This window comes from Rhinolophus sinicus, chromosome 12 (assembly GCF_057876585.1).
Source record: "Rhinolophus sinicus isolate RSI-liver-muscle chromosome 12, RSI-T2T, whole genome shotgun sequence".
NCBI classification, from domain to species: domain Eukaryota; kingdom Metazoa; phylum Chordata; class Mammalia; order Chiroptera; family Rhinolophidae; genus Rhinolophus; species Rhinolophus sinicus.
The window spans coordinates 3,143,490-3,169,098 of NC_142512.1; the positions used below are offsets into that span (position 1 = coordinate 3,143,490).

Sequence of the window (25,609 nt, forward strand, 5' to 3'; positions counted from 1 at the left end):
TCCCCCCTCCGCGCCCCTCCCCCCTCCGCGCCCCTCGCCCCTCCGCGCCCCTCCCTCCTCCGCGCCCCTCGCCCCTCCGCGCCCCTCGCCCCTCCGCGCCCCTCGCCCCTCCGCGCCCCTCGCCCCTCCGCGCCCCTCGCCCCTCCGCGCCCCTCGCCCCTCCGCGCCCCTCCCTCCTCCGCGCCCCTCCCCCCTCCGCGCCCGCCCCTCCGCGCCCCTCCCTCCTCCGCGCCCCTCCCCCCCGCGCCCGCCCCTCCCCCCTCCGCGCCCGCCCCTCCCTCCGCGCCCCTCCCCCCTCCGCGCCCCTCCCCCTCCGCGCCCCTCCCCCCTCCGCGCCCCTCCCTCCTCCGCGCCCGCCCCTCCCTCCGCGCCCCCGCCGCCGTCTGCAGACGAAGCCGCAGCGCCGTCTCCCGGCCGAGCGCTTCCGAAGGCCTGAGTCAGGGGCGCGCTCCGCGCTCGGGCGGGGCAGGGCTGCGGGTGGACCGGGATTGGGCGGGGGGCGGGCTTCCGCATCCCGGCCCCCACTGCCGCCCCTGCCTCGCGTGGACTCTCCCAGCATTCCCGGAGAAGGGCGGCGCCGCTGCCTGCGCCTGCGCCCCGCCGCCCACGACGCTCGCCTTCTCGGAGGTCGGGCTTTCCGGAAACGTGTTCTGCGTGCCACGCCATCTGTTTCCAGGGCAACCCCGGCGCCTCCGAGCAATCGCGCGCGGAACGTGCGTGGTTTCCGTGGGCCCCCTGCCATGGCGGCCGCGGGCCCCAGCGTCTTCCTACTCATGGTCAACGGGCAGGTGGAGAGCGCCCAGGTGAGCGGCCGTGGACCCCGCCGCGGTCCGACCCCCACGCCCCCTTGGGGCCCACCCCGCAACCACCTGGGCTGCTGTGCAGCCCCAAAGAGGCTTGTCATTCCTCGGTTCTGCGGCGGAAGGGAGCCAGCCTTTGAGAGTCTTGGCGCGAGGTTGCTGGGAGCCCCCCGCCCTGACGTCCGGGTGCAGAAACAGGCCCGGGGAGACGGCGCTGGGCCCGCGCTCGCGCTCGGCCGAGCCTGCGGCCCCGGGCGTGGATCGTGCGTGCGCATCCTGTTGCGTCACCGCGAGCCTCACGCGGGGTTCACCGGAGGCGCGGAGGCGCGGCCAGCACCCTGGGCCTGTCCTCTTGTGACGGAGCTCGAGGCGTCTGCCCCGGTCCCGTGCGCTGCGAGTGCCCCGCACTCTGAACCCGCGGATCCTTGAACTTCGGTTGGAATAGAGATGACTAGGCTAATTGGTCCAACGATGGTGGTGGTGTGCCTGTCAGACGCTAGGGGATGCTGCTCGCCATTATCCATCCTCCTACGTTGTATAGGAACCATTTGTGTGTGTGTTTGTGTGGTGTATAAAGTTGACTAAGTACGTATTCATTGTGTGCCATACTCGAAGCTCAGCATTGCTCATTCAATTCTCACAACCCTGTGAAGTAGAGCTTACTTCATTTTACTTCCCCATTTTACAGATGGGAAAACTTGCCCAAAGGAAGTGGCAAAGCTGGAAACTTGAATCCAGGTCTTTCTGACACCAAAGCTTTCCGACACTGCCCTTCCAGGCTGTTGGAGATGGTGTTTATTATTTTATTATTGTGAGGATTAATGGAGATGGTTTAGATAAAGCTCTGCCAGGGCCTGACTGTTAGGTAGGTGTCTTGCTGCCTTCCTGTTTCATCAGGGATGCTCCTGCATATTCCCACCCTGTCCACCTGCCCCTTGGCCTAGTGCCCAAGACCATTGTCCCTCTTCTGTCTCAATTGGGGCTCTCAGCTGGACTGGGTCAGGTGTATGCATTCTCAGCACCCAGCCCCCTCACACTCTGCCTCCCCCTCTCAGAGCTCTGGGCCCCTCCCACTCTTCAGGCCTACGCTCGGTGTCCTGATAGCACCCTGGATTGTCAGACCTTTCACTTCAGCACCATTCCCTTAGACCTCCTCTGTGTCAGGTGCTGGGGACACAGAAAGGCATCAGACTTGTTCCTTGCTCACAGTCTAATGGGGTTGACAGGAATAAACACAGGCAAGTGCTTTGCTGGAGGGAAGCACCAGGGACTGAAGGTGCTGGGATGTGGCCCTTAAGACAGCCTAGAAGTTAGGCAGGCTCCCTGAAGGGTACGTTTTGAAGGATGAGCAGGAGTTTGCCAGAGGAAGGAATGGGAAGGGCATGTCAGACAAAAGGCGGAGGCTGAGCTGAGGCCCAGGGGCGGTAACAGTTCGGGACCCATGGAACTCCCACATCTCGAGCCCCAGTGCGGAATTCCATGTCCACATCCCTGGTTGTCGCTTAGATCCCAGCCCAGGGGTCTCACGTTCGGAATTACTATTGGCTACACCTGCCTAGCTAACACATTGGCCTCACACGAGTGCCCATAAACAGACCCTGTGTGTGCTTGTTTCCACAGTTCCCTGAGTGCGATGATCTCTACTGCAAGTACTGCTTTGTGTACGGCCAGGACTGGGCCCCCACAGCGGTAAGCTGGGCCTTTGGCCTCCTGTACAGCCGTCATGACTGCTGGGGTTTCTGAAGGTGTCAGTCGTACCCTTCTCTTCCCAGTTTAGAACCCAGTTCAGGAGGGGACCCATACATGAGTTGGTTCCTGGTAAAGCTGGAGTGGAAAACACAAACATTACTGGGCTCACTGATCCGTGATCTGAGGCTGTGCTCACTCACGTGCCCTCCTGCACGTGGCAGCAAACAGAAATGCGTGGGCAGTGCAGGCAGGCCCCAGAGAGCCAGCCTGGAAGCGGCTGAGCTCATAGACACTGGGTCAGTCTCCTCATTGTTTGGCTTCTCCTCAGCGTGTGGGGAGGACTCAGGCGCTCTCCTTTTCAGACGTCCCAAGGAGCACTCAGTCTCCAGCAGGAGCAGGACTGTGGTGACAACTCGGGCCTGCATCCCATTTTATGGTTTGCAGAGCTCTTATTTAATCCTCACAGCAGCTGAGGAAATGGAGACCCAACTCCTTTAACCTCTCTGTTTCCTCGTCTGTGCGGGTGAGATGACGGTTCTTATTTTCTGTACACCCATTTGACTGAATAATTATTGAAAGTCTTCTGGGTGCTGGGGATACAGTGGGGAACAAAGTCAGACGAAAGTCTCTATCTTCCTGGAGTGCACGTTCTTCTTGGGGGAAGACAGACATATTCCAGTATGTTGGCTAGTAGTAAGTGCTGAGGAGAAAGCAGCCAGGAAGGGACGGTATGGTGGGTAGGTGGTCAGGTAAGGCCTTGCTGAGAAGGTAGCTTTTGAGTAAAGACCTGAAGGAAAGGATGGAATAAGCCATGTGGAAATCTGGGGAAAGAATTTGTCAGGTAGAAGGAGCAGAGAGTGCAAGGGTCCTGAGGCAGGAGTGCGCCTGGCACGTCTGAGGAACAGCGAGGAGGCCAGTGTGGCCAGTGTGAGCAGAGTGAGCAAGGAGAGTGGTTGGGGGTGAAGCAGGGAGGTCACAGACAGGCAGGTCTCAGACGGTGTGGTAGGTCAGTCAGGGCCATGACCTTTACTGGAGGCGGGATGGGACTCCCTCAGAGAGTTTTGAACAGAGAGAAGAGGTAATCTGACTTGTGTTTTTAAAAGATCCCTCTGGCTTCTTGTATTCAGAGTAGACTGTGGGGGAGCAGGATCCAAGCAGGGAGACCATCGACTGTTACATTAAACAGATGGGACAAGGTACAGCAGCAGGATGGTGAGAGCTGGCTGAATTTCAAGTATATTTTGAAGATGGAGCCAGCATATTTTCCTGTTGGACAAATGTGGGGACTGAGAGAAAGTGGAGGTAGGAATTTAATGCCAGGCTTTTTAGCCTGAGCACTTGGAAGTAGAGTTGCTGTTTAGTGAGAAGATTGTGGCTAGAACAGATTTGGGCGAACTCCCCAGAGCTTGGCCTGGCATATGTTAAGGTCGAGGTTCCTACTAGATAGCCAAGTGAAGACACGAAGTTGGCAGTGCTGCTCTGGAGTTCAGAAGTGGGGAGCAGGCTGGAGTTACAAGTTTGGGAATTGTCAACACAGACCACATTGAAAGCCCGCAGACGGATGAGATCCCAAGTGCAGATAGCAAAGCATCCAGAGACAGCTTCTGATGCTTCTGCGTGAAGGAGAATGTGCAAGAGCCACAGAGCGGGAGCCACCGGGAGGAGGAAAGACCCAAAGATGTGAGGTCCCCCAGAAACCAGGCGGAGGAGGGATGTCAGGAAGTGGTCAGCTGTGGGAGATGCTGCTGGTGGGCCAAGGAAAATGAGGGTGGAGAAGTGACCATAGACATAGCAACGCCGAGGTCACTGGTGTTATATACAGGAATGCTTTGGTAGAGTGGGGGCCAGTAGTTAGCTTGGAGTGGGTTCATGGGAGAAAAAGAAGGAACTGGAGCCGGTAAGTATTGACAGCTCTTTCAAGGAGCTTTGCTCTAAAGGGGAGCAAGCATGGGTTGATGGGGGGAGGGAGAAGTAGAGGCCATCGAGTAGTAGTTTGTAGTAGAGAAAATAGCATACACATTTATGCCGATGGGAAGGGTGAGAAAAAGCGGTGCTACAGAGACAGTAAGACCCTGTGGGAGCCGTTTCCTTCCGCGAGGCGAGAGGAGACGAGGCCTCATGAGCAGGTAGAGGTTGGCTCTGGAAGGTGCCAGTCTCTAACGGAGTAAAACATTCAAAGACCTAAGAGCTTCTCCGGTGTCTGTTAGTTCCCTTTGTCTGGGAGAAGATAGTGAAGAAAACGGTCCTCTTCACTGCATGCCCAGGTCGGGGGAAAGCACGGCACCCTGGAGTTGGACACGGGCTGTGCGTGTCCATGTCCTCACAGGGTCTGGAGGAGGGGCTCTCACAGATCACATCCAAGAGCCGGGACGTGCGGCGAGCGCTGGTGTGGAACTTCCCCATCGACGTCACCTTCAAGAGCACCAACCCCTATGGCTGTGAGTCTGCAGGGACCTACGGGGTGGGGGGCAGGCGCCCCAGGTCGGTCTCGGCCTCGGCCTCGGCCTGCCCAGCACGGGCGCACTCACACCTTCATGGCCCATCACCCGGGCCCTTGCACCAGCCTTGTAATGTGCTCTCCCCACCAGGCCATTTCCCTCCACTTGCTCCTCCGACCCCAGTTCCTCTCCATGCTGTGCAGATAACCTTTTGGGAGCCACGAGTGGGTCCACTGAGGCCCCAGCCGGAAGCCTTGAACAGCCCCGTGCCTGTGAAGGGCAGAGCCTGGTGTCCAGGGCTGCAGGTCTGGAGAGCTGGTCCTGATGTCTCTCAACTTTTCATCACATGTCGTGCCAAACCCCAACCACCTGGTCCTCCTGTGCGAGTCCTTGACACCCATCCTTCTTCTGAACTGTGGCTCATGCCATTCCCCTGCCCAGGATGCCCGTCCCACATCCTACCTCTGACCTCCTTCCCAAAGCTTTCCTTGCTTGCAGTATTTACTTTCTACCATGTCTGCTAGTTATTCTTCAACTCACTTAATAAGCACCTACTGTATGCAGCACCTGGGATTAGCTCCATAGGGGCTATGAATACTCTTCCTGCGTGGGCTTGTCCCAGCTCCTTACTCCTGTCTGGTGGAGATGTCTTTCCGTTTCTTTTTCCATATTAGGAAACTAAGACTGAAAACAAAAGGCATCACTTGCTTCAGCTTTATACCTAGTAGCTGAGCATGGATTTGATTTCAGGATCATCCGATTTCATAGTCCTGGCCTTTCTGCTGCACATGGTCAGGCCCAGGCTTCCTGGGTGCACAGGGTCTGGAGCAGGTGTGACCTGGGTGTCTTCTTGGGCAGGGACTGCCATGCTACTGTCATCCTCCATGAGTAAGAAACTTCCACAGGCCTCCTGGAATGGGCCACTAGATAACAACCAACTTCCTTCTGCTGAGGACATCTAGGAGAAGCAAATAAAATATTAAAAGGTTAAAACAAAAACAACTACGTGAGGGTATCAGAGAACTAGCAAAGTAGTAATTTACCAGGCCAGGATCCAGGAAGAAAACCAGTCCAGGAAAAGCAATTCAACAGAGGTGACTAAAGAGGAGGATCAAGACTCTTGTTAGCCTCTCTGGGCTCAGCACGAGAATTGCTGTTCAGAACTCTGGAAGGGGTTGGGTGGCGGCCCTTAGGGAAATCCTTGCAATGTGGGCTCAGACCGCAAAGAGCTATGCCATGGGAGTGAGGGACAAGCAGAGATTGCAGTGCAGCTCCTGACCATCCCAGAGCCTGAACATGATTGCAGAACTCCCAAAATATTTGCAAACTGAATCAAGGAAGATGCAAAAAAATGGTAATACATCATGAGCAAGTAGTGTTTATTTCAGAAATTCCCCATGACTACTCATAAGGAATATTGTCAATAATAATAGAACTATGCATGGTGTCAGATGGGTACTAGATTTATTGGGACAACAGATGGGATGGGTTGGGGACAGGGTGAAAAGGTGAAGGGATTTAAAAATACAAAATGATCGTTACAAAATAGTCATGGGGATGTAAAGTAAAACGGAATATAGTTAATAAAACGGTAATAACTGTATAGTGCCAGGTGGGTACTACACTCATCAGGGCGATCACTTCATAAATGATATAGATGTCTAAACATATGCTGAGCACTTGAAATTAATACAGAGTAATATTGAATGTCAACTATAATTGAGAAATTAGAAAGGGAAAAAAGGTGAAGGGGGAATAAGAGGTTCAAATTTTTAGGTATAAAACGAGTAAATCATGGAGATGTAATGTACAGCATAAGGAATATAGTCACTAATACTGTGATAGTGTGGTACGGTGTCAGATGGCTGCTGCGCTTATCATGGTGATCCCTTCTTTAGGTATATAAATGCTGAATAACTGGTGTACTCCTGAAACTAATACGAAGTCTGACAGTTAAGTTTGAGAACTCATCCTAAAAAAAGTGCTACATACCTCATTGCTGAATATCACCACAGTCACCTTCGAAGTACTCCCCTTGGGAAGCTATGCACTGATGCCAGCGCCTAGTCCACCCTTCAAAGCAATTTTGGAACTCTTTTTCTGGAATGGCCATCAGAGCTGTCGTCGTATTACCCTTGATGTCCTAAATGTCATCAAAATGTCTTCCTTTCAATATTTCCTTTATCTTCAGGTAAAGAAAGAAGTCACTGGGGGCCAGATCAGGTGAGTAGGGAGGGTGTTCCAATACAGTTATTTGTTTGCTGGCTAAAAACTCACTCACAGACAGTGCCCTGTGAGCTGGTGCATTGTCGTGATGCAAGAGCCGTGAATTGTTGGTGAAAAGTTCAGGTCGTCTAACTTTTTCACGCAGCCTTTTCAGCACTTCCAAATGGTAAACTCGGTTAACTGTTTGTCCAGTTGGTACAAATTCATCATAAATGATCCCTCTAATATCAAAAAAAGTTCGCAACATCAAGGCAACGAGTTTGCGAACTTAATTCTCAGACCTTGTATAATATTGCATGTTAGCTGTATTTTAGCAAATTCTTTTTAAAAATATCAACATCCTTTCATGATAAATACTTAGCAAACTAGGACTAGAAGGAAACTTCCTTAATTTGATAAAGTCTATCTACAAAACACTTAGAGCAAACCACTTTCTTTTAGTGAGCTATCAGAAGATTTCCCTCTGAGATCAGGATGCTTGTTATCACCACCAACATTGTACGAATAAATGTATAAAAATTAGAAAGGAAGAACAAAACTCATTGTTCATAGGTGACATGAGTATGTAGCATTTTCCAAAATAACCTACAGATAAAGTCTTAGAATTAATACATTGGCATGAACGCTGGATATAAGATTCATATACAAAAATCAGTTGCTTTCTGTATAAGAGTAAATAGAATATTTATGTATTATGTATAAAAGGTAAATAGAAAATGGTATTTTAAAAATAAATTCTTATAATATCAAAATATAACTTGTTCTGCCAGATAGCAAGCCTAACTATAAAGCACAATAACTAAGAGTGTCGTTTTGGCACAAGGACAGAGAAACTGATCCATAGAGGCTCAGACCTAAGCCTGTGTAGACAGTTGATTCATGACATGAGCGGGACACTGCCAAGCAGCAGAGGAAAGGGCCTTTTGATAAATGGTGCTGGGACAATCGGAGACGCACAGGGGACAATATCAAAGTGCTGCATGTCAACCATACAAAGTCAGCTCCAAATGGGTGTATAAAAGCAAACTGATGAAGTTCCAGGAGGACAGCCTGGGAGACTAGAGCCATAGCAGCGTAAGGGAAGGCTTCTTAAAGGTGAAGGTTCATAGATTTGACTGTTAAGATTAAGGGCTATTTATCAGAAGATATTAAGAGTGAAAAGACAAGCCACAAAATTCACACACATTACAAATCTGTGAGAAAGAGACCATCCTGTAGAAAAAGGGGCAAGAGACTTGAGCAGCCACTTCAAAAGAGAGGACCTCTAAGTGACCAAGAAACAGGACAAGGTCTCAAGTTGACTTTCTAATAGTAAGAACAATTATAATCAAGGAAAACACAAATGAAACCTAACGTGAGCCGCCCTAGTCCCCAGCATAACTGAGGCTACACTGAGACGGCGAGCTTTGGTGAGGACTCAGGTAACACGGGCAGCCAGGGGGCTGCCGCCCCTTCGGAACACAGCTTGGCATTACCTTTGAAGACTGAACGTGTGTGTGCCTGGGGAAGTTCCCTCCTCGGATGTATGGGCACGTGCGTGGCAAGAGCAGCAACGTGCCCCTGGCCTCCCCACCTGTGAAAGCCCCAGAGGAGAAACTGCGCAGGCGTACATCAGCCATGTTCCTGTGCCCTCTCCACAGGTCTGATGTCCAGCAATGAAACGGGCAAACCCTGTATGTGAAACAATTTGAATGAATCTCACAAACGTTGAATTAGAGTAGCTGGATACAAAAATACATGTACTGTGTGATTCCATTTATATAAAGTTCAAAAAATGGGTAGAACCAAAGTACCCATTTGTTTGGGATGCATTCTTTGGCAGTAAAACCTTAAAACAAGTGGTTTCATAAAATCCAGAATAGTGGTTACCTTTGGGGGGATGGTGAAAGGGAAGGTACGTACCTCTCCCTAATACTTACTGAGCACTTACTCTGCGTCAGGCCCTATTCCAAGCGACTTAGAGATGGAGCAACTGAGGAGCAGAGGTGAGGCTAGTGCTCGTGGCTGCAGCCCTCCCAGGGCCTCACCACTTCATCCATCACCTGGGCCGATGAGCCTTCCCCTGCATCCAAGTGACAAGTATACTGAGCAGGGAACAGGTTAATTGTTACTAGCTTAAAGGAAGGTGCTTGGAAGGCCTCTGCTTTCTCCCACAGACACCCCAAAGCAGCCCTGTGGCCCAGCAGCCATGTGTTATGCACTTGAGTCTGACTGCTTCCATCACAAAGGAAGCTCCCAGAGCAGGCCCTTGGCACAGCTCACGGCTGGGTCCTATACCTTGGTGAGAGCCTGTGGAGGTACTGCCTGTGTTTGTCCAGTGACAGAATTGATGCAGCATCCTGGCTCTGTGACCGCCAGACATCCTGGCCGAGCATGGGGCCTGGCCCACAGGTTCTGGCTCTCCCCGTTTCCTCCTCCCCCGGCTCCCTGGATTCTGGGCAGAAGCCCTCGGTACAGAGGGGGTCCGATGTCCCCACCTGCCCTCTGTCAAGCCCCTGCCCCTAGGGCTTTGAGCCCCTTCCTCCATTCCCTGCCCTGAGTTTCCCACATGCTGACTCCTGCCTCTCCTTCCCCAGGGCCACAGATTGTGCTTAGTGTGTACGGACCGGACGTGTTTGGGAACGACGTGGTCCGAGGCTATGGGGCAGTGCATGTGCCTTTCTCACCTGGCAGGTAAGGTCCTCACTGACCTGCTCCCTGGGCCACAGCCCGTCCCTCCCTGGGCCATGCTGGCATAGGGGTCTGGGCATCCTCAGCAGGGCTTTTCCTGAAGACACTTCACTTCTAGGCCAGGAATGTGCTGGGGTCCTCAGGGGCCCGGGCAGCTTGGCTTGGGTGGGAGACCCAGTGGGTGAGGTTCGTACTGCCACCCAAACACCAGGTGGGTGGGAAGGAGTGCAGTGCCAGAGGACCCAACAGGGAACTAGGGGGCATCCTGAGCGGGGTGTCCGCTGCAGAGTCCCGGGCAGTTAGGGTCTGAGTTTAGACACTCATTCTTTCATCTGTTCCCTCCCTTGATGTCCTGCACGTCCTCACCAATGTCTTCTGTGCCCGGCTCTGCTGGCATCAGAGGACACGGATGTGTCAGACACATCTCTGACTCTGTGGGCCCTGCCCCCAAAAGCCCCCAGAATAGTGGACACAGATGGAGAGACGTAGCTCTTTGTTAAGCATGGTTGACAGGGTACAGACATGGTGTTCTGGGGCACAGAGGAGGGCCTGGGTCAGCCGGCCTTTAAAGGATGGGAATCCATCGAGAGAAGGCAAAGGGAGAAGCAGGAGCAGCAGTGGACTGAATGCTCTGAGTATTGTTGAAACAGAAAATGCGGGGCCAGCCCGTGGCTCAGGTGGTTGGAGCTCCGTGCCAACGCTGAAGTCACTGGTTCGATTCCCACATGGGCCAGTGAGCTGCGCCCTCTACAGCTAAGATTGTGTATAATGGATCTCCCTGGAGCTGGGCTGTGGTGAGCAGCCGGAGGTTGGTGTGGGCTGCCGTGTGCTGCCAGGAGCGGCCGGTAGCCAGCGTGAGTGGCCGGTAGCCGCCAAGAGCCGCTGTGAGCTGCTGCGAGCTGGCGATGGACTGTCTCGGCCAGAGTTGCGGGGAGCTCAAGGCTCATGGGCCAGGGAACTGTGTCCTAGACTGAGAAACGACGGTTTGAACCGGAGTTGGGGGGTGGGGGATTGGAAGAAAGGAAAAAAAAAAGGAAAGAAATAGAAAATGCAAGATGCCAGGGGCGGGAGTGGGGAGGGGAGGAAGGGTCGAGGTGGGGTGAGGGGAGGGGTAGTTAGGACCCCAGGCTCTGAGGGAGACTGGACTGGAGTGGGTGACCACAGCAGGGGTAAAGGCCAGGGAGTTGCCGTGGGCTCTCTGGAGGAAGGGCATCCAAGCTGGGCCTTGAGATGACAGAGCACTTGGACATGTGGAGAAGGACATGGCCCTCTGAGGAGCACACTGGGAGCCCGGACCTCAGGTTTGAGGTTTATAAGCCTCAGCATCCTCCTGACCCCATCAAAGAAACAGAAGTCTCAAAGGACTCTGACGGTGGGCCTGGTCTGCGGCGCCCCCCACGCCCCCCAGCGCGTAGCCCCAGCCCAGGCACGGCAGCTCGGTCCAGCGGCTGGTCTGCTTGGCCTCTGACTGGGCACCACCTGGTCTGTGAGCTCGCCTGCCACTGCTTGCTGGAGACGTGGGGAGTTTTGTCACTTCTGTTACTCAGCATACCTGTCTGGGAAAACATTTGTTTCAGGCACAAAAGGACCATTCCCATGTTTGTCCCAGAGTCTGCATCTACGCTGCAGAAGTTTACAAGGTGAGTTCTCTGCACATCACCCCAACCCCTCCTTCTGACCTGGGCAGTTGGAGAGGAGGGAGAGATGTCACATGCACCCTCCTGGTGCCAGCTAACCTCGCCAGACCTTCAAGCTGCGCCATCTTTGGGGACAGATGGGTTGCTGAGGGGTCACTGGGCTCTCTTTACCCATGGTTCCAGCAGCGTCAGGCTGTGCAGTTTTACTGTGTGCCCTAAAAGTCTGTGTGTCAGACAGAACGCAGGAAACACTCGTCAGATGGGAAAATGCTCATGACATTGTGTGACATTAAAATGGTGAGATATAAGAGGATACAGCAGTAAGAGCCAAACAGCTTAAAACAGTAGTAATAATCATAGTGTGTAACTTCTGTCAGTTGCTAAATGCCGTGGAGATGACATCTGAGCAGCCTCGAGCCGAGGTAAGGGACCAGCATGGGCGATTTGGGAGAAGAACATTCCAGGCACAGGGTACAGCACGTGCAAGGCGGGAAGGGCATGAACTTTCCCTGTTAGGAGCAGCCAGGAGGTGGGCGTGGCTTATAAGTGGAGCAAGGGGAACGTGGGGTGGGGGGGCTAGCAGGGAGCAGGAGGACCAGGACACCGGCTGACAGGGAGTGTGTGGCCAGATGAAAGGGGACACTGAGTCAGCAGGAGTACAGCTGGGCCCTCGCTGACTGACCGGGGGTTGGGGACAGAAGCCTCCGTCAGCTCAGCTCAGCTCAGCTCAGCTCAGCTCAGCTCAGCTCAGCTCAGCTCAGCTCAGCTCAGCTCAGCTCAGCTCAGCTCAGCTCAGCTCAGCTCAGCTCAGCTCAGCTCTCAGCTCAGCGCTCAGCTCTCAGCTCAGCTCAGCTCAGCTCAGCTCAGCTCAGCTCAGCTCAGCTCAGCTCAGCTCAGCTCAGCTCAGCTCAGCTCAGCTCAGCTCAGCTCAGCTCAGCTCAGCTCAGCTCAGCTCAGCTCAGCTCAGCTCAGCTCAGCTCAGCTCAGCTCAGCTCAGCTCAGCTCAGCTCAGCTCAGCTCAGCTCAGCTCAGCTCAGCTCAAGGCCAGCGCTTCTCTCCAGTAGGTCACCAGCAGTGGGCGCTGCACCCTGTTCACAGCCAGGACAGGGAAAATGGAGGTTCCAGGGTGAGCTGGCAAGCAGCCCCCTGCCAGCCTGACCCACGTCGGGGTGACCTGGGCATAGGGACAGTGTTGGGCCTGAACAAAGGAAGCCTCACGGAGGCCGGGGGGGCGGGGGGGGGGGAGAATCTGAGTGCCTGCTGCTCTAGAGGCCGCTGGGAGGCCACCCTGACCGGAAGGGGTTTATCAGCCAGATGCCCTGGGCCAGTGGAAGCTGGAGGTAACAACACCCACCCCACGGGGCTGTTGGGGGTGGGGGCAGTGCCCGTCAGTGGGCACAGGGGAAGTCAAGGGCCGGCAGGCCACACGCCACCCCGACTGGGGTATTTGCACTGAACATCCCACGGCTCCGAGGGAAGAGTTGGGGCCCCACAGGGGTCTCCCTGAGGAAAGGGTTCTGTCGCTGAAGAAATGAGACCTTACAGCTTGCAAAGCATCGAAGCCCTTGCCAGTGCCTCAGTGCAGGGGTCTCCTGCCCTTTGCAGGGGTTCTCCACTGGGTACAGCGGTCCGTGCCTGGGTTCCAGACACTGGGGAAAGCTCTGTGAGTGAAGGCAGTTTGAGCAACAAACTTTTCCCAGACAAGGGGTCCGTGGAGGCCGCTGAGTAACTGGCTCCGGGGCCCCCTTTGCTTGTCAGGTCAGAGACCTGGGGTCACCGCAGCCCCTCCTGCCTTCCCTCCCTTCATCCCAGGCGTCCTTCTCTGCTCTCCCACTGCCTCCCCAGTCCTCCTCAGCCTAATTGGCCTGCCCATTTCCACTCTTGTCTGTGTTAGTTTCCTGTGGCTGCTGTACCAAATTACCACAAAACTGATGGCTTAAAACAATAGAAATTTATTTTCTGGTAGTTCTGAAGGCCAAAGCCCAAAGTCAGCATAGCTGGGTGGTAACAAGGTTGTCATAGGGCTGCACACCTCCCCCAGGCTCCGGGGGAGAAGCCGTCCCTGCCTGGCCCAGCTGCTGCTGGCCGTGGCCTGCCGTGGCGCAGGGCTGCATGACTCCCTCTGTGTCTGTGGTCACGGCCCCCCCTGTGGGTGCCACATCACACTTGGGACGGCATGTAGGCCCCACCTGGACAACCCAGGGTCAGCGTCTTCACCTTAATCACATTTTCCAAAAAGGTCAGTCACCGGTCCCAGAACCTACGACCTGCTACCTTCCCGACGTCACAGCCTGCGGCAGCGCCGGCAATCTAGTCTTCACATAACAACAAAACGGGTTTTGCTAAAACAACTTGAGGAATTCCTCAGGCCCATCCCTGCTTTAGGATTAAGTTCAACTAGAAGGCTTCCAGGCCTGTGTCCTCTGGCCCCACGGGCCTCAGGCCCTGTCCCCTGCTCGCCTCTCCCTGCCTGCTGGGTCCTTCCCTGCCTTGGGCTCTTGCCTGGAACACTGTCCTCTGAACAGGCTGCCGCTTCCACCCTGCTCCACAAGCAAACAGCCCTCGCCGTGGTCGCTGTGTGTATTCACGCTTGCGGTGTGCAGGCTGGTGGGGGCTGCTCTCCTGCCTCAGGCGTCACAGCAACCTGTGAGGTGTGTGCTGTTAAAGCCCCCTCAGATGAGGCAGAGCACAGGCGGTGACTCCCCATCCAGCCCTGGCTGGAACCTGGGCTCCCCTTGCCCTCCCTGTCCCCTTCCTCAGGGCTGGGAGTCCGGGTGCCCCTCACTGTGTCTCCATGCAGCTTGCGGACAGACTGGGTGTTTTGTCCAGCAGCCGGGGCCGGCACACGGGTGGGTGCTGATGCCCTCCTCAAAGGGGGCCTGGCACGTCAGGGTGGCTGGGCCAGGGGGAGACCCACCCAGCCTCCTGCAGGTCAGCTGCTCCGCCAGGAGGGTGCTTGTGGCACTCCCAGCTGCAGAAGCCGGGCTGCGCCAGGACGCAGGAATCTGCGGCTCATGCACCTTGCTTCTTCCACCTGGGTGGTCCCGAGGCCACCCAGCGCCTGCACTGCCCCGGTGATCCCTGAGGCAGCCCTAGTCTGCCTGACCCACCCAGCCGAGGATAGTGTAGCATGTTTGTTTCAGGCTCAGTGGGTGTGTAGGAGGCGAGGCTGCTGCTGGAAGGAGCTGCCCTGCTCAGGGGTAGGGCCTGGAGCCCGGAGGACAGGGACAGTGGAGGCGGGGTCATGTCCAGCTGGGCTGCCCCCTACCCGCCTTGGCAAGTGTCTGCGGGATGTCAGGGCACCCTGCTGAGTGCTGCACCCCTCACCAGGGGACGGGTTAGAGGATGGCGCTCAGCAGCAGAGCAAGCACAGCCTGGCTGTATCCCAGAGCAGGGGTCAGAGAGTTAGGTGCGGTTCTCCATGGCGGTTGGTGGTGCCTTCACCTCCGAGTCCCATGAGGTATGTACCATGATCATCCCCATTACAGTTGAGAGTATTGGGGTTCACACATGGGAAGTGACTTGTGCTAGATCCCACACTACTATGAGGACAGTGGGTAGCTCAGATCTGGCCCTTCTTTAGCTGGACTCTGAGATGGGGCCCTCCTTCCTGGGTCACAGCGGCCTCAGGTGCCCACCCCTCTCCCACCTCAGCTGCTGTCACCTTTCTGGGATTTCTCCAGGGCCCAGGACAAGCCCCATCCTGACTCCGGCCCAAAATCTCCCCCCACTTTCATCCCCAGAGCATCAGCCCCATGGATGACGGACGGGAATGGGGCTGCAGGGTCCTACAGGTCTCACGGGCACCAGGGCCGTGGCGCCTGGCCTCACCTTTCCAACCGGCCGAAGGCGTGGTGTGGGGAGGCTCTGCTCAGGGCCTGGCCCTGGGGACTGCTGGTTTCTGAAGCCCGGAGAGAGCCCATGGCTCGTGTTTGTCTGGTGGATACTAGGCCAGGACCTCACTCACCCACTCTTGTCCTGTCTTCCCAGCTGGTTCATGGGACGGCGGCCCGAGTACACAGACCCCAAGGTGGTGGCTCAGGGTGAAGGCCGAGAAGGTAAAGCTGGATTCCCCAACCCTATCTGCCATCCCACAGGCAGGTTGCAGCCTGGGAGGGACTAGGTGGGCCCCTGGAAACAGACGGGGTGGGTGCCAGAGCCTGCCAGGCGTGCAGACACCTGTGCTGTGGGAGCGTCTCCCAGACACGGACGGGCCTGGTTGCCATGACACGGAGGGGTTGCCATGTCCGTCTGTCCCCGCTGCAGTGAGGGGTACGGGCCAGGCACTAGCGTCCCCATTTTACAGGAGAGAACACTGAGCTTGAGAGATTCCCAGAGTAGTCAGGCTCTGGCTCTGCCCAGCCCAGCTGACATTGCTTTCTGTCCCCAGTGACCCGTGTCCGCTCCCAGGGCTTTGTCACTCTCCTCTTCAACGTGGTGACCAAGGACATGAGGAAATTGGGCTACGACACTGGGCCCCTGGATACGCAGGTTGTCTCGGGGCCCAGCCCACCCCAGGGCCTCCCCGGGTGAAGGCACCAGCAGCTCCGCCGTCCAGCAAGATGCTGAGAGCCGTGCAGGCCCCGTGGCTGCCCACATGCCCGGAGTCGCCCACCGATCCCTCGGCTTGACTGAAGTGCACTTGGGGTGGGAAGAGTATTTTCATAAAATAAAAATGGCGCCTTTTCACAGAGCCCAGGCCTGGGGCTGCCCCCTCTCTCTTTAGCCTCTCCCCGGTCGGAGCGGGCCACCACCAGGCCCATAGCCTTCCCTGAGCTGGGGCAGGCCCTGCCCGTGTTCCACGCTGCTACTGCCAGCACTGCCTGGCGGATGGAAGCACTTGTCCTGCCAGCCATGCTCCATGACCAGCAGCCTCGCTTCACGGAGAATATCCTGTTGCAGGAGCTGGATGGAGAGGCCCCCGCCAGCCCTCTGCCTGCCCCCAGCCTGCACAGCCCAGGGGACAGGGCTGAAAACCCCCTAGCCCAGGGAGGCCGCGGGAATTCCAGCTTTCTGGCAAGTCTCTCAGCGGGAAAGGAAGGTGAGCCTTGTGGCCAACACCCTGCACTCCGGTCCCATGGCGCTGCCATGGTGGGGTCACTGCCTCAGCCCAAGGCGGGGCCGCCTTCTTACCTTCTCCCCACGCGCACCCTGGGTTGGGCAGAGGTGAGGTCCCCCCACCTGTAGCTTCAGGTGAACCCTCGGGATGGAACCCAGAGCTTGCCCATTCTCCTCTCCAACCTGCACAGGATTTAAGGGAAGCCACAAAGCACCTGCCCCGGGCCCCTGGTCAGTCCGGCCACGACGCGGCCCCAGCTGTAACCGGAAGTTGCTCTAAGACACCATAGGCGCTAACCCTGTTCTGCCGTTTATTTCAGCTCTCTCAGCGCCAGCAGTTTAGCCACTCAGGGTGCCCCCCGAAACCCCTGCCCCCAACTCACTGCATGCTCTGGAACTCATGGTTTGTTGTCAGCAAAATCCATGATTCCAACCCTCTCCAGCTGGAACGTTCCCTCGACCTCTGGCCCTTATAAAACTGTCCCCTGCAGCTGTCTGGCTGCCACATGCCATCACCATGGGCCTAGAGCTGGGGCTTGTTTCCTTGGCGCCCACAAGCATTTCCTCCTTTCCCATCCAGCTCCCTGATGCCCGGGCATCACACTACACCTTGTAAGGCCATCAAACCCTTGACTGCCTTGTCTTCTCTAGCTGTTCACGGCGACCTCGCCGTCCGCCCCGAAACCTGGCTGCTTCCTTTTCCCTTGTAATGAGCTTGACCTGTGCGCCTCAACAGCCGCCAACTCACATGGTCAGAGCCTGTTTCTTATGACCAATGGCAACAGCGTCTCCAAAACATGCATCCAAGCGTCCTCGCTCCCTGCGTGCAGTTCCTTTGCTGTGGTTCCCACTCCAACAGTCCTTCATTCCATCCAGGTCCTCCCAGCCACTGACCTGTGCTAACTGTCAGCCGTTACCTTTCCTTCCTGCCCAATTTACAACTCAGCAGTCATTTATGTACCTTCTCGGTATTCACTGTCAGCTCCTGTGCCGTCCCTTGCTTTTTCTATGCCTGGTCAACCTCAGCCCCGGGAAACCTCACCATCTGCTGAGGCCCAGGGCCTGGTCAGAGTGTGCAGCCCATGACCAGGTCTCCCCCAGTGCTGCCCAGCAGTCCCCCTCATTTCCTTAGTCAGCCCCTCATACGTTCTCAGAAATCTCATTCACACCTTTCCTCCGCTCAAACCTCCAGTCCCCTTTGCCCCTCACCTGAAGTGCTCATGAGGAAATGGAAATGACCAGAGCACACACGTTCCCACCACATCTGGCCACAGCCAACAGTTGCTCCAGACACCCAGGTCCTGCCTGAGGCCACCTGACGTGTGTACGTGATGCCACGCCCTCTGCCTTCTCCTGGGCGTCCCCCCACAGCCCACCCCACACCCCCATGTGTGCGCTTGTATTATGGACCCCCCAGCCCTCCCACATCCCCGCCACATGCTTCTCTCCTGCCTCGGCCTTCTTCCCCGTCACGGCCCGGAAACCCCATCCTGTCAAGTCCACGTGCAAGTCTCAGGTTGCAGGTAGCCAGTCTGTCAGCACCTTTGTTTAAGTTTCTATTCATTAAAATAAACAGAAAAATTGAAATAATTTTACAGTGAGCACCCATATGCCAACCACCTGGAGCCTGCCATTACCACTCCCCAGTGTTTTCACATCTGCCGACTCTTTACCGCTCCCTCAAGCCGTCGACTGTTAGAGCATTTCAGCATGAACCGCAGATGTCAGGACGCCGGTGCTCCGCATGCCTACCCTTAACTAGAGTTTGTTTTTAGGTGTTTTATCTTCTGAGGGACATTTACATACAATGAAATGCATAAATCTTAAGTGTATCGCACGCTGAGTTTTGATAACTACATGGCCAAGCCCCTATGATGGTGCAGAATGCTTTCATCGCCTCGGAAGCTCCCTCTGCCTTTTCCCTTCGAAGCAACAGAACATACTGTGTTTCCCCGAAAATAAGACCCAGCCGGACCATCAGCTGTAATGTATCTTTTGGAGCAAAAATTAATATAAGACCTGGTATATTATATTATTATATTATATACCCAGTCTTACGTTAAAATAACACCGGGTCTTATATTAATTTTTGCTCCAAAAGATGCATTGAAACTGATGGTCCGGCTGGGTCTTATTTTCAGGGAAACACGGTAGTTAGGAACTTTGGAGGTTGATGGCGGCTGTTCCTGGGAAGCAGGCAGCAGGGTGGGGCCCCGTGAGCATCTTCTTGAAGAACAGTCAGGGCATACAGCCCCCACGCCCACCCTTCCCTGGTTCATTCTGTCCTCCACTGTGACAAAGCTGTGTCACAGGCCACCTCCTTTTTCTCTGGGGCTTGCAGAAAGACTGCATTTGCCTGCCCCCTGTATCTCAGTGGGTCCATGTGACTAGCTGGTTAAGGAAACGTGGGTTGAAACATGATCCTCTTGCTCTGCCTTCCCCGCAGCACCTGAGGCCAGGTGGCGAAGACTGAAGACTGCCAGTCGTAAGGGACGTGCTAGGAACATCCCCATTGGGCATTTTGTGAGAGACTTGCTACATTCAGCCAGCGCTGGGGTTGGTGCCTGTGGGACCTAGTCTATTCTGATACGGAAGTTGGTATCAGAAGTGAGTTTGTGCATTGGCTGAGCGGCTGGGTGGCAGGCAGGAAGAACACAGATAGAAGGCTGTCCAGCCAGGCAGCCCCATCACGTGAGCGTCAGGTGAGACACTTGTGCTGACCTGGGGGAAGCTTCATGCCTGCTGAGCCATCAGCTCCAGGGAAAAGGGACAGCTGCTGGGAGGTGTGGTGTATGTTATCTACTGTTGGCTGCCATGTGGAAAGCTATCGCAGTAAAGAGATGAGTTTAGGAAAGAACTGGCCAGTCTGCAAGCAGAAATGACAAGAAACGGAGAATCCAAAAATACTGGTCATCAAAAGGCTGGAAAAGGAAACTTTCTGAAACTCATATGGAAAGGGATACGATTGAAGAATGGTTTGATCCATAAAGGACCATTAAAACATCTCATTTTGACAGGCAGCTCAGCCTTTTGGTAAATACCAGATGAAGAGGATGGCCTTCCCGCCATGATTCCAAATGGCCTCACAGGAGCTACCATTAAGTTGAAAGAAGCATGGGGACAGGGCAGCAGGGAAACAAAGCAGGCTTATACAGGGAAGAATTGTGTGTGTGTGCTCATTATGTATTGCTGTGTAAGAAACTACCCCAAGACTTTGTAGCTTACGCATCATTTACTATCTCTTATGATTCTATAGATGACTGAATGGGACCCCACGGATGTCTCCTGTGGGTGTTGGGTATATGGTCTGTGTGTGGGGAAAAGAGTGAAATCAGTATTTGGTGACTTGAGGGCCAGCTGTAACAGAGACTGACCATGTGTTAACCAAACCCACTTCCCGTCCCCCCGGGCACAAGGGAAGCCTGCATTTCCTCATCCCTGGGCATCTAGCTGGAGCCAAGGGAGCAGTTCTGGCACTGGGACAAGGGTGGAAGTCATGCCCTTCCAGGCCTGGCCCCTAAGAAATCTTACACACTAACTACTCTGCTCACTCATTCCCTTTCACAGCAACTTTCAAAGCTGTGTTGAATGTGGCAGTGTCACAAGATTAAAGCAGCTGGGGACCCCGGTCACCTAGATCACCCTAATACACACCCCACCTGACCTGAAAGTATGCCCCTGGCTGCTCCAGGCTCTGGCAAACCCTCCTCGAACCCCACTAAGCCCTGATCCCTGAGCGGGCACCAGGAGGCCAGGTCTTCAGCACCGAAAGATGGGTGGCAGAGCAGCCTCAGAGTAGAGGCTGGCACTCGGGCCTCACAGGAGAAGCTGCAGGCCTGCCTCCCATCTCCCTCTGCCTTTGCTGTACATGCTCCTGGAGTCAGAACAGCATTCCCACCTCTGCCTGCAAAGGAACTTCGGTCCTTCAGCTGCGATCTCACTTCCTGGTCACAGGTTCCGAGGGGACGGGGCCTGGGCCCCATCAGCTGTTGCCACAGTAGAGATGCACACGCCACCCAAGGACCAGCGGCTGTGGCAATCACTATCTTGAGAATGTGCAGGATGGCCAGGGAGCTTCTCAAGGAGCAGCTCTCCTGGGGGCACGGATCCAGGAGAGGAAGCAGCACCCAGCAGGCTGGCACACCTCACGCAAAGCAGGTCTGTGGCTAGGGTAAGCCCAAAGCACACAGCAAGGGGTAAGGGGCTGCAGCCAGTACCCCCGTGCCCTGCAGCCCAGCGGGCAGGGCGCTGTGAAGGCTGCCCCCGGCCCGTCCTTCCCTGACATTCAGAGGCTCACTCAGGCCCCAGGACCAAGCCAGTGGCCTCATCGACCACAGGCCAAGCTGGGTTCCAGGCAGGACGCAGCTCCCTCGCCGGCCCACGCCTCTCATGTCGTGGGACTGAAAGACAGGGTGGGGAAGGACACAGCCAGAGACCGCATCATGATACAAATGATAAATTATATTTACACAGTAAATAAGTATCAATAGTCAACACAAGTTCAAAACCAGCCACCGGCCCCTGGGACTGAGAAAATGGCTGGGTGACACCCCCTACCAGGGCACCCATAGGAGGGAGCACGGTGGCATGTGTACAACGCGCGTGGCAGTGGCCGGTGGCTTTATGATCAGTGCAGTGGGCAACAGGGATGAGGCACCTGGGGACGGGCCTGTGCTGGGGAGTGGGCCGGGGGTCTTCTTGAGCCTTGGTGGCCCGATGGCTGTCACGCTGCGGCCGCAAAGTCATGGCAGGAAAGACTGTTACAAAAGAATCACTGACCTAAGAAGTCGAGTTTGGTCCGACCAGGAGGTGGCTGGGCCACATGGTCTGAGTGAAAGCACCTCCCTGGGCAAGCACCACTGGCCCCCAGGCCGGGAGAGGTGGGCCGCAGCCTTCGGAGCCCAGTGCAGCCCCAGGTCTCGGCTCTGGCAGAGGCAGGGGCTCCTGGGGCCGGAGGATGCCTGCAGGTGAGCACTGTGAAGCAGGAAAAGGAGAAGGGCCTGGGCGGCATGCCTCCTGGCATTCTCTCTCCTGTGCCCAGTGCTAAGGGGCAGTTCTCCTCCTAGAACCAGAGAGAGGGGCCCTGTCCCCCCTCCGCCCAGGGACCACTCGGGGGTCAGCTGCTTTGGGGGTGAGAGCTGAGAAGTCCATGGTGAAACGAGAGGTGAGCTGACTGGACACAAGGTTCAGGGGCAATGTCCCTTCCCTAGGGAGAAGCTAGTCTTTTCTGGTCTTTGATTAGCGACCTAATACTTTTTTTATAGTGTGTGTGTGTGGGGGAAACAGGAGGTGGGGAGAGGGAGGTAATATTAGTGCATGGTTGTTAAAATCTATTCCCTGTGAGGATTTTTTTCTTTCTCTCCAAAGTGAGAGAAGATTTTTAAGTCTGCTGTGTGTGTCTGGAGTTGGCAGGAGGACGGGTCAGGGCCAGACCTGGTCCCTCCCCCTTCTCAGCCGTGCGATCCCCAGGCTCCAGGGGCACAGACATAACATGGCCCCAAGACAACTGCCGTATCCACACTGTCCCCAGCTTTACCCTGAGCGTGGATTAAGACAGAGGAGATTACAGACACACAAGGTCCAAGGTGTCGCTTCCATTTCAGATTCCATCGTAAACAGAAGTCCTGGTTAATCCGTGCATGCCTTCAGTTGCAAAAAGGAATTAGCTGATAAAAACTGGTGGGACGCATTCATACATTAGATTTTTTTCTTCAACTTTCTTGAGGTTGGTGTTATCAGTAAGAAAAAATAGCCTCTCTCTTAGGTCCTAGCCAAAAAGGCTAAAAGTTGATCAGTTTGGTAATTCACCAAAAAAGGGAGTTAAAGAAAGGAAAAGGCAACTGAAGGCTAGGATTTCTTTTTTTTGTTCCTGTTGTAGTTTTTTTTTTTTTTTTTTTTAAATAAACATCATTTAAGTGTAATCAAATTCCCATATTTTTTTCTATAAAGAATTTGCTTCAGTTTTTCCATAAGGCATTTTTTTTTTTGTCTCTTCTTACTTAAATTTTCTTACAGAGTTAAAACCATAAATAAGAGAATTTAAACTACTAACATGACATGTGCCAATATCTTAATTCAGCCAGACCTGGTAAATTCTATCAAAACTAGACAGTTAAATAAGAACCACGTTATAAAAATATTAGCCAAAAAAAGACTATTAGATAATTCTGCAAACTCAAATATGAAACTGTACTAAACAAAATATGTGCAAACGTATACAATCATAGAGCCACGTGGCAGGGTTATGCTCAGATTAGTTTAAAGCTTGCTCTAGTGGATTTAATTCAAGAGTTGTTCCACGGTGGTAGTGTTCACTTTGAACTCACACACGAGTCAAAGAAAAATAAAATATGCACAACTACTTCCCCAGAAGGTCAGCATCATGGAGCCAGCACTTCATTCTGCCCACAGCTGGGACTGCTTGGGTGACACCAGGGCTGGGGATGAGGGGAAGCGACAAGGCAGGCAGGCCACGTCCTGGGCGAGGCAGTGACCCCGCAACCTCAGGCTGAGGCTCGGGGCAAGGGCAACACTGAGGGGTCCCACCTCCTCATCCAAGGCCCCTGAGAGCTGGCTGCTCCCACAGAGGCCAGGACCCTGCCCTTGGGAGGAGGCGGCGAGGGCGGCCAGGCCGGGGCAGGTGCTCCCTCGAGACGCGGGGCTACAGGCAGGGGACGGGCAGGCGGCCGGAGGGCTCGCAGAGCCACGTGCTGGGTGTGCGGTCGCAGCGAGGCTGCCACGGCTGCCGTCTGAGGCTGGGCTGGGAAAACAACTCTTGTATCAGGAAGTCAGAACTGGAAAGCCCTCACGCCCACCCCGGCTCTCAGACACCGTTCCACCGACGAGAGTCCCTGCTCGGCGTTCTTGGGCGCATGCTCAGGGTCCCCCCCTGGCCCAGGCACTAGAGGAGAAAGGGGTTGGTTGCGCCGGTGGCCTGAGCTGCCGGTGGGGGCATGGCCATGCTGCCCACCACACTCATTGTGGCGGGGCCCAGTGGGGTCAGGGAGGCACCGCTGGCCCCCAGAGCGGCGTGCGAGGCTGTGGAGGTCACGGAGGCCATCGCCATGGGCTCCACACCCGGGCCAGGCCCGCAGGACGTGCTGGCCCCCAGCACCGGGCTCCCCCGCAGCTGGTTCAGTGTCAGTGGCTGGGGCTGGTTCACCTGGAAGGGATTCACAGGGGCCGAGGCCGCGGCTGCACCTGCGGAAAGAGCAGGAGGGCCAATGGGTAGTCACCACCACATGTGCCCCACGTCCCAGGGCTGGCAGACCACAGCCACCAGGCGCATGGCCCCTCGGGACGCAGTGCGTCCTGATCCCTGCTGTGCCACAGCCCATGGCAGTGCCAACCAGCTCGCGCCAGACACGTCTGCTGACTCAGATCTCTACTGTGTGGTGGATGAGACTAAGGCTGTGACTCGGAGAAGCCAGGTGACGTGTGCAGGGTCACAAAGCCTGAACAAGGCAATGCCAGGAACGTGCCAGGCTCACAGGGCTCCAGCCCCTCCTCAGGGCTGGCACCCCAGGACTCCTTTGGTAGCCAACAACCAGCATTGCTCCCACATTCTGTGAACACAGGCTCCTGGGAGAGAGGAGAGCAAAAGCGGAGGTGGGAGCTGTAGTGTGTGGCTTGAGTGGCAGTCCCCACACTGTACCCTGGGACCCTAAAGGCACTGAGAAGTCCTGCAGTCAAGAAGCAAATGCAGCTCTGCCTTACACAGTATTTCCAGAATTTATGTCACATCAGAAAACCTTTACCCCTTTGTGCAAAAACATCTATTAGTACTCTGCCAAAAAAATAAAAACCGGGAGCTGCCAGCACTGAGTGTCCAGTGCAGCCCAGCCCCTGCTCACAAAGGCTGCCAGCAAGGGCCGCCAGAAGATGCTGTGCTGTCCGCACCTCACTGCCGAGGGCACACACGACATGCTTGCATCAGCCCCTCCTCCGCAAGCAAACCTAGGAGGCAGGCTCTGAAGATCACCCCCCATTAGAATGACCAAACTGAGACTACAGAGCAGGGCAGTGACTAGCCTGAGGCCCGCAGCCTGGAAGGGTCAAAGCCAGGACCCCATAAATAAAAGACAGCACGGAGCCACCTGTGAGGCCCGCCTGAGCCTCGTCTTGGCTGCAGTCCCCAGGGACCAGGACCTGTTTGCAGACAGAACAGCGGCCCCTGGGCCTTGACATGCCCCCAGCCCCGAAGCCTGGAGGAAGCTGCCAGTGGGCACAGCCTGCCCGTGGGACTCCGGCAGGGCCCCTGGGTTCTCGGGCAGAGGCGGCAGGAGCCGCCTGGGCGAGGGACAGGGCTCCACGCTGGTTTAGGGACCTGGGTTTTGATCCAAGTCCCACCCGGGGAGCAAGGAACCATGGAGCCAACCTCCCTGGGGGTGACCTCATCCCCACCTATCTCAAGACTGTAAGGTTCAGCAGGACCCAGGCTCTCCACACACCCCACTTCTGTCCGAGGGTCCCCCCCAAGTCCTTGGGCCCCATCGGGGCAACGGTCCAGATGAGACCCCTTCATCGTGGGGCAGGTCTGCAGCTGAACACTGTGAATGTCACACGTTCCTACTCTTGGGGAGACCTGGGCCCTGCTGGGAAACCTGTGAGGAAGGAAGGAGGTCGTCTGGGCTGTTCTGAAAGACGGATACCATTTCCCAGGAGGGATGACGTTCCCAGCAGAGGGGACAGAATGTGCACACATGAGGAATGCTGGGAGCTCGGTGCAGCTGAGGGAGAGAGGGGGCGGGCGGGGCAGGCCACATGCCACAGACACTAAAGCAAGGGCTGGGGCTTGTCCCACAGCCCAGTGCAGCCGGAGGGTGGAGAGCAGGTCTCTGGGCAGAGCCCGGCCGCAGGAAGGATGGAGTTCCGGCCCCAGGCAAGGCCGAATCCAGCACCTTGGGTCCCTGCAGGACGGCACAGCCCGGGGCCGTCACATTCCACGTGACAGTGTCTGGGACATGGAGCGGCAGAGCCCGCCGCCCCACACCCCTCCAGCTGACCCAGGGCTGGCGCTCACTAGAGAGTCTCCCCGGCCGAGGGACCAAGTCGGGCCACCTCACTCAGTGGTCTCAGCGGCGAGGAGAGC

General features: G+C 55.7%; 2 protein-coding genes and 1 long non-coding RNA gene across 16 annotated transcripts in view; 2 read left to right on the forward strand and 1 right to left on the reverse strand.

The window, feature by feature from the left end:
* Positions 1 to 366: 366 nt before the first annotated feature.
* On the forward strand, positions 367 to 18,105 carry B9D1 (B9 domain containing 1). 10 transcript variants are annotated; one of them, XR_012492259.2, is made up of 9 exons: positions 600 to 803; positions 2,421 to 2,489; positions 4,816 to 4,927; positions 5,131 to 5,232; positions 9,730 to 9,826; positions 11,401 to 11,463; positions 15,451 to 15,518; positions 16,363 to 16,501; positions 17,711 to 18,105. XR_012492259.2 is itself a non-coding variant. In XM_074320211.2 (8 exons), the coding sequence occupies exons 1-8, from the start codon at positions 741 to 743 to the stop codon at positions 15,991 to 15,993; spliced, it is 717 nt and encodes a 238-aa protein (XP_074176312.2). In that variant the 5' UTR covers positions 367 to 740; the 3' UTR covers positions 15,994 to 16,153. The 10 variants fall into 10 exon arrangements, 4 of the variants coding, with proteins under 4 accessions (XP_074176312.2, XP_088657986.1, XP_019609308.2 ...); XR_012492258.2 differs by lacking the exon at positions 17,711 to 18,105 and adding an exon at positions 17,099 to 17,407; XR_012492257.2 differs by lacking the exon at positions 17,711 to 18,105 and adding an exon at positions 17,170 to 17,407.
* LOC141568927 (uncharacterized) lies at positions 5,239 to 8,891 on the forward strand. Its single transcript, XR_012492260.2, has 2 exons — positions 5,239 to 6,281; positions 6,826 to 8,891. It is a non-coding gene; the product is annotated as an uncharacterized LOC141568927 (long non-coding RNA).
* Positions 18,106 to 20,958: 2,853 nt separating the features above from the next.
* EPN2 (epsin 2) overlaps positions 20,959 to 25,609 on the reverse strand; it is a 77,939-nt gene continuing 73,288 nt past the window's right edge. For all 5 annotated transcript variants that reach the window (XM_019753747.3, XM_019753743.3, XM_019753746.3 and 2 more), the window contains one exon: positions 20,959 to 23,718. In XM_019753747.3, coding sequence (XP_019609306.2) covers positions 23,420 to 23,718 — 299 coding nt within the window. In that variant the 3' untranslated portion in view covers positions 20,959 to 23,419. The remainder of the gene's footprint in view (positions 23,719 to 25,609) is intronic.